Source organism: Sinocyclocheilus rhinocerous, unplaced genomic scaffold (assembly GCF_001515625.1).
Source record: "Sinocyclocheilus rhinocerous isolate Xijiao unplaced genomic scaffold, SAMN03320098_v1.1 scaffold293, whole genome shotgun sequence".
Taxonomy (NCBI): domain Eukaryota; kingdom Metazoa; phylum Chordata; class Actinopteri; order Cypriniformes; family Cyprinidae; genus Sinocyclocheilus; species Sinocyclocheilus rhinocerous.
Window position 1 is genome coordinate 74280 of NW_015643297.1, and position 7281 is coordinate 81560.

At 38.8% G+C, this 7281-nt stretch overlaps 1 protein-coding gene across 4 annotated transcripts in view; it reads left to right on the top strand.

Moving 5' to 3' along the window:
• LOC107757293 (tight junction protein ZO-2-like) overlaps window positions 1–7281 on the top strand; it is a 79353-nt gene that overhangs the window by 42251 nt on the left and 29821 nt on the right. For all 4 annotated transcript variants that reach the window (XM_016574734.1, XM_016574735.1, XM_016574733.1 and 1 more), the window contains exons 4-5: window positions 888–990; window positions 1989–2610. In XM_016574734.1, coding sequence (XP_016430220.1) covers window positions 888–990; window positions 1989–2610 — 725 coding nt within the window. The remainder of the gene's footprint in view (window positions 1–887; window positions 991–1988; window positions 2611–7281) is intronic.

Sequence of the window (7281 nt, forward strand, 5' to 3'; positions counted from 1 at the left end):
CAAATCAAATAAGTAAGTAACACAAATAAAAGAAATCTCTTCATATAAACAAACTTAAGGCTTTGTCTGTGCTCTTTCCTTTTAAAATTAGAGGCAACCACTGCATTTTAATCTTGATCCAAACAAAGATGCTGCATACATGCAACATGAGCAGTTTTTAATCTAAATTAGATTGTATAATTTCAAAATTTGAAGCAAAAACATAATGGTTTGACTTCAGTTTTGTGAAACTATAAATAAAAATATCTGCATGAAACAGAGGAGCTGAATGAGACGCAGATTCACTCTCTGCCAGCAGGTGGCACTTAAAAAGTTTCCTTGGTTTCCGCTGTAAACAAAGGAGCGCTGCACTTATGAACTTTAATATGCATTATACAGAGGCAAGATGAATAGAAAAAATACCATCTAAACTTTTCTAAAGACAGTAAGTTCCCCTCAGACATGCATTCATATAAACTCCTACACCTAATTGAATCGCGATTTGTTTAGCATCTCAACCGATTTGAATCGTCACATATTTGAATCGATTTTCAACCGGCTCGCGGTTAATCGTTACATCCCTAGTAAATATCTTGAGCTTGTGTTAACCGCAGACCTCATTTCAAAAATCTTCAGGACAATGGAAGCGGATAGCTAAAATGCTAACTTGTTTCCAGGTTTTGGCCTGCAAAAATGTCATCCCTGCATGACTCTATATCACAGCCTACTTTTTACATTCCAGTGTGATACTAATTCATTTAATACCAGTCCTACATTATTTCATACATTATAATCATCCTCAGGAATGCATTGTATACCACATTATGGAGGTGAAATGCATTGCAAGTGCCAAGTGTTTCAACAATGAATGTGTCGGTATTGTGTTTTTTTGGTTTTTTTGCGGACAGTGAGAATGACCGCGTGATGCAGGTCAACACCATCACCATGGATAATGTGCCTCATTCATTTGCTGTGCAGTCACTTCGGAAATGTGGGAAAGTGGCCAAAATAGTAAGTATTTTTCAAGTTGACCTTTATGAGAGGCCTTCTAGAATAAGTTTACTTACTTTGGATACTAGCATTGGTTAGCAGTGTGAGATATTAGCATTTTTATATTTAAGGGCCAGTATGTGCCTCCTGGAATTTATTTTTCAGGGTAATTTTTTAACCTTTATGAACACATTTTTGAAACATATTTCTAACCATCCATTTATGTACGTGAATTTATACAAATATGTGAATTTAAAGTAAATTAATATGAATGTTTTCTGTGATTTGAATTGAAGCTGAAATAAATAATAGATGAAAAACTTAAAAAATAAAAAAAAATTAATCAAATTTTAAAATTAGAAATTCAAAAAATAATAAAATGGTGTAAGCACGTAAAACATTACTAAAACTTAAATAAAAAAAATATATAAATATATAAAACTATGATATTATATAAATAATACTAAAATAATATTATATTAGGGAATATTATATGAATTAAATGAATGTAACGGATGTTATTTATGAATTGACATTAGATGAAAAAAGTAATGCAAGATATCATAAATGCATAAATAATGTAAAGTCATAAATTCTCTTCTCAAATACATTTTAAATATTCAACATGTACATAATGACAGTATTTTTTCAGGTTAAATTATTTGAGTTTATATTTTATGAATATTATGAAATCTATTAAAAGTTAAATAACACATTTTTAAAAGAATAATAATTAAAAAAAACATTAATTTTACCTCCCAAATTTAAAAAATATCTGCCCTTTTTTCGACACTTTTGGTTGCATTATTGCTCTGGTAATTGCTGTATATGTAGTGTAGTGCTTTCTGTCTGTTTTAAAACATGCTAATTCACATGCAGCCTTCAAATGAATGTATTGCAAGTGATCCAAGATTAAGTAACGATCATATAGTAGGATAAATGTTTGCTTTTAGATATGGTCCTTTTGATAACAGTGGGCTGAATGTATAAAGACTAATTTTATTCATCGCTCCCCACAGACTGTAAAGAGGCCTCGCAAGGTGGCTGTCCTCAAGCGCCCACCGTCCCCGAGCGGGGATAGCCGCGATTACAACATATCCAGCTATTATCCCGAGGACAACCGCAGCGTTCACAGTGACCCGGACTCTGATTACCCTCGGGGAAACGGCGGCCTGGGCTACCCCCGCGAAAGAGAGCATGACCGCAGCCTCGACAAGAGCCGGATAGACTACCTGGAGCCGGATTACCGCAGCCAGGACTACGACTCCCGGCAGGAATGGAGCAGAGGCAGGAACACGGAGAGATCACCCAGCTCTGACAGCGGCTACCGCAGGGACGGCAGCCGGGGCCGGACGCTGGAGCGCGGATCCAGCCCAGAGCCTCGCTATCACAGGCAGCACAGTAGAGGCCGCGGCGGGGGAGGAAGCCCTGCCGGAAGCTACGGGAGGGACCAGGGCTACAACACGCGGAGGTATGACACTCGTTCGGATGACAAGATGATCAGGAGTCACAGCAAGGACCAGCTGCAGGATTGCTCACCGTCACCCAGCAGAGAGCGAGACAGAGGAAGAGACCGGTACAACGATGAGCCCCTGGAGCCGCCCATCAATGTGATGCTGGTGAAAAACAGGCCCAATGAAGGTGAGAGTTGTCACTAATAGCATATTTTGATATTAAAGTTAGGTGACTGAAAAAATGATTAAAACAGTTTAGAAGGGTCATATCATTAATTTTTTTTATTACTTTATTCTTATTACTGTTTTCTTTCCACTGAGGTCCAAGGTTTCTTGCACCAAAGAACACTTTCCACCCTTTCCAGAACCTTTGGTTTCATGTAAATTAATTATTATTTGGATGTATATCTTATTGCCTTATCCATGTAAATTAGATTTCTTGACAGTCAAGTGTAAATAGCTCAGTCCCAATAACAAGTTTATAATTTATGGGCTTTATTAAAGAAAATACTCAAAGTTGGATCAATATTTATGACAAACATTGACATAAAATTGCTGCAAGTTTGCATTTTCTCATGCAAATGAGTTTGTGGCAATTGTTTGTGGCAAATTTCCTGGCAAGCAGTTGAATTTTTTTTTTTTTATTTAAAATTTAAGGATGCATGATTAAAAAAGCACAATATGGCCTTTTTTTGGTAGCATTGCACTATAAAAAGCTTAAGGAATACACTACCATTCCAAAGTTTTGGGTCAGTAAATCTTTTTAAAGGAATTAATACTTTAATTCAGTGAGGATTAAATTAATCAAAAGTGACAGTAAAGACATTTATCATGTAAAATAAATGCTGTTCTTTTAAACTTTGTATTCATCACAGAATCCTGAAAAAACTTATCATGGTTTCCACAAACATTTTAAGCGGCATAACATTTTTACTTGGATATTAATAATAAAAAATATTTCTTGATCAGCATATTAGAATGCTTTCTGAAAGGATCATGTGACACTGAAGACTGGAGTAATGGCTGCTGACCTCAGCTTTGACATCACAGGAAAAAAATTTAATTTTGAAATAGATTTAAATAAATGCAGCTTTTTATAAAAAAAAAAAAAAAAAAAAAAAGTATTACTGTATATATTCCAGTAAAGGTGTGTTGCTCTGTATAGTTTGTGATAACCCATCCTTCAGTAACAGCCTTTTTCCGATGCTGCATTATGTGACAGATTCACAAAACAATACATGCTAAAAATGCCGCACAACCGTTAAGATCAAACTGAAATGACCAAGGACCTAAAAATAAACTTCAGCTGTTTGTTTCAAATGTTGCCATCTTTTAGAAGAATATGCAAAGCACAGCTAGGAACTGCACAAGTTTTTTTGGACATTACAGCATACTTCCATACTACATCAATCATTTTTATCTCAAAAGAGTAAAATATGGCTTGATATGACCCCTTTACAAGAGCAGAGCCTTTATTCCTGCACACATCCATCCTAAGACAGTTTGTCCCCATTGGATTTTGATGATATTTAAATCTGATTTATTTTTGAAGGCCCTGTCAGATTTCAGAGGACATATATTCTTGTGACTTCACATAAAGCGGTCCGTCTCTTCTGATTTCCTCAACTGCCCTTCATAATTCACAGCCCAGAAGGGCAAAGCTGGGTAGCGCTGTTTATTACCAGATTATCTTGCCTAGGGTTGTGAAATGGGAACCGGTTGTTTTTTTTAGAACTGGGTTTAGTTTTTAGAACAAAATTGGAACTGAAAGAGTCATCATGTTCAGTTCTGTAAGTGGTTCTTGTACGTTCAGCAGAGAGCTCTGATTCTGCCCGTCAGATCAATACTCCACATTTTCAGTTTCGATTTAAATTGTTTGTGGTGTTTGACCCATTCAGCGGCCACTAAACTAACAGCTGGAGGGATGGCTGTGTACTTAAAAGGGTCAAGGTCATTGTTACGTTCCCTGGGAGTTGTTGTTTTTGCTTTTGTTTTCCCTTGTTTCTTGTTCTTTTCTTTTTCCCCAACTCCTAGCTTTCCGCTGAGTGGACGACTCGCCGCCAATCATTATTAGGGTGTTCCATACTGCGACGAATCAGCTGACGGATTTAGGCGCCACTCTATCACGTCTCTCCCTTTTTTTTTGTTTTTTTTTTGTATTCCACTTTTTATTGTTGGCACTGTAAATATGCACACGTGCTGCTGGTGCGTTTCTGGACAGCTACGTGAATAAATTGCTGCCTTCTGCCATTTGTAGAATAAATTGCTGCCTTTTGCCATATGCTGTCGTCCTGGCTGTTTTTCTGCTCTCCTCTCCATTCATCGAATTTATTTGTTTTAAATGTTGCGAACCAATTCCCTAGACCTCGAAAGGACCGTAACATTTAGTGGGGGCTCGTCCGGGATCTTTTTACCCACCAGAAGTAGTTATTTGACTGTTTGATGTTGGGGAGGACGGCAGAATGATTTTAAGCAGTAAGTGACTTTCTTGTAAAGGAACGAAACCGTTTGAGCAGGTGGTTGGTCAGCCGTGTTGGGCAGCGTTTGAGAAGCCACGATGGCTGATTTCGATTTGGAGACTTTTCTTAAAGGGGTCATATGATGCGATTTCATTTTTTCCTTTCTCTTTAGAGTGTTACAAGCTCTTGGTGCATAAAGAAGATCTGTAAAGTTGCAAAGACTAAAGTCTCAAATCCAAAGAGATATTCTTTATAAAAGTTAAGAGTTAGCCAGTATCGCTGCACATTATCAGATTGCGGTTTCAAAGCAACAATTAAAAAGGGAAATTAAAAGTGCTGTTTTACAAAGTTTGGTGGAATTAAGGATCGTGATGTTACATGCAGCAAGAGAGGAGGATTCACTCAGTTCAGACACTCGCCCATCACCTCGCCCTTAGAGGATAGTCTGAATTATGATACGGTGAAAGTAGCAATTTTGCGTGCATACGAACTTGTGCCTGAAGCTTACCGGCAACGATTTAGGAAACATAAAAAGACCTCAAATCAAACGTTCGTCGAGTTTGCGAGAGAGAAGGGCATTTTATTCGATAAGTGGTTGACGTCCAGTAAAGCAGTGGATTTTGGGGCATTGCGTGAATTAATTATTTTAGAAGAATTCAAAAATTGTGTGCCGGAGCGGATTGTTGTTTATTTGAGTGAACAGAAAGTGACGTCCTTGTCTCAAGCGTCAGTTCTCGCGGATGAATTTGCTTTAACCCATAAAAGTGCGTTTGTTCCTGTTCGTTCGGAAAAGACGGCAACTGACTTCATGCTTATGGCTGACCAATCACGTGCTAGACAGAGTGTTCCAAAATTGAAAGAAGACAGGAAGTGTTTTTATTGTCATAAGTACGGGCACTTGATTGCTGACTGTATCACGTTAAGGAAGAGGCAGCAAAGTTCCACACAGAAAAGTGTTGGGTTTGTGAAAAGAGTCCCGGCTATGGAGGTTGGGGTTAGTGAAAAACCGGAGGTCAGTTATGATCCTTTTATTTTTGAAGGGTTGATTTCAATGTCAGATAATCATGCTGGACAAGTTAAGGTTAGAATGCTGCGTGATACAGGCACGAGCCAATCCTTCGTAGTGGCAGGTGTACTGCCGTTTTCAGAGCAGACTTATTCTGGCAGTAATGTCCTTGTGCAGGGAATTGAGATGGGCCTTGTTAAAGTTCCATTGCACAAGATATACCTGCAATCGGAGTTGTGTACAGGATTGGTGCAGGTCGGTGTACGTGAAGAGCTGCCTGTCAAAGGGGTAGATTTCCTTTTGGGAATGATTTAGCTGGCGGAAAAGTTTTCCGTGTTGGAGATGCTTGATAGGCCCGTGCTGTCTGATCAACCAGGGTTAACAGAATAAAATACAGGAATTTTCCCTGCATGCGCAGTTACGCGGGCTCAGGCTCGCTAAAAGGATGCCTTTGATTTGGTTTCTACTTTTGTCTCACCTATCTTTGCTGCTGAGGAGGATATCACAGAATTTGATTTGAGTAGACCAGTTGAAAATTTAGACTCTTCGAATTCGAATTGTCTAAAGCTACCAATGTCCCGAGAGAAAATAATCTCTGCCCAACAAAATGATGGGACTTTGCAAAATTGTTTTTCGGTAGTGGTTCCTTTAGAGGAGGCACGGAAACGAAAATTTGCGTATTTTGTTGAGAACGGACTTTTGATGCGTAAGTGGTGTGCAGACACGGCAGATAACACTGAGTGGAATGTGGTTTATCAGATTGTTATTCCTTCCTGTTATAGACAGCAAGTCTTATCGTTAGCTCACGACCATGATCTGTCAGAACATACTGGAATTAGAAAGACTTACAATCGAATTTTGAGACACTTTTTTTGGCCACGTCTTAAAACGGATGTTGCTCGCTTTTGTCGTACTTGCTCCACATGTCAGACGGCTGGAAAGCCGAACCAGGTGATTCCTCCTGCTCCACTTATTCCTATTCCAACTATGGGGGAACCGTTTGAACATGTAATTGTAGATTGTGTGGGCCCGTTGCCCAGAACGAAATTAGGGAATCAATTTTTGCTGACAGTTATGTGTGGCACAACGCGTTTCCCGAAGCTATTCCGCTAAGGAAAATCACGGCGCCTATTATTATTCGGGCACTGGTGAAATTCTTTTCTATGTTCGGGCTGCCTAAGGTAGTACAGACTGATCAGGGCACGAATTTTCTTTCTAAAATCTTCACACGGGTATTGTCGACATTAAACATTTCCTATCGGGTTGCCAGCCCATACCATCCAGAGAGTCAAGGCGCACTGGAACGATTTCATCAGACCTTAAAAGCGATGCTAAGAAAGTACTGTTTAGATACAGGCAATGACTGGGATGAGGGAATACCTTTAGTTCTATT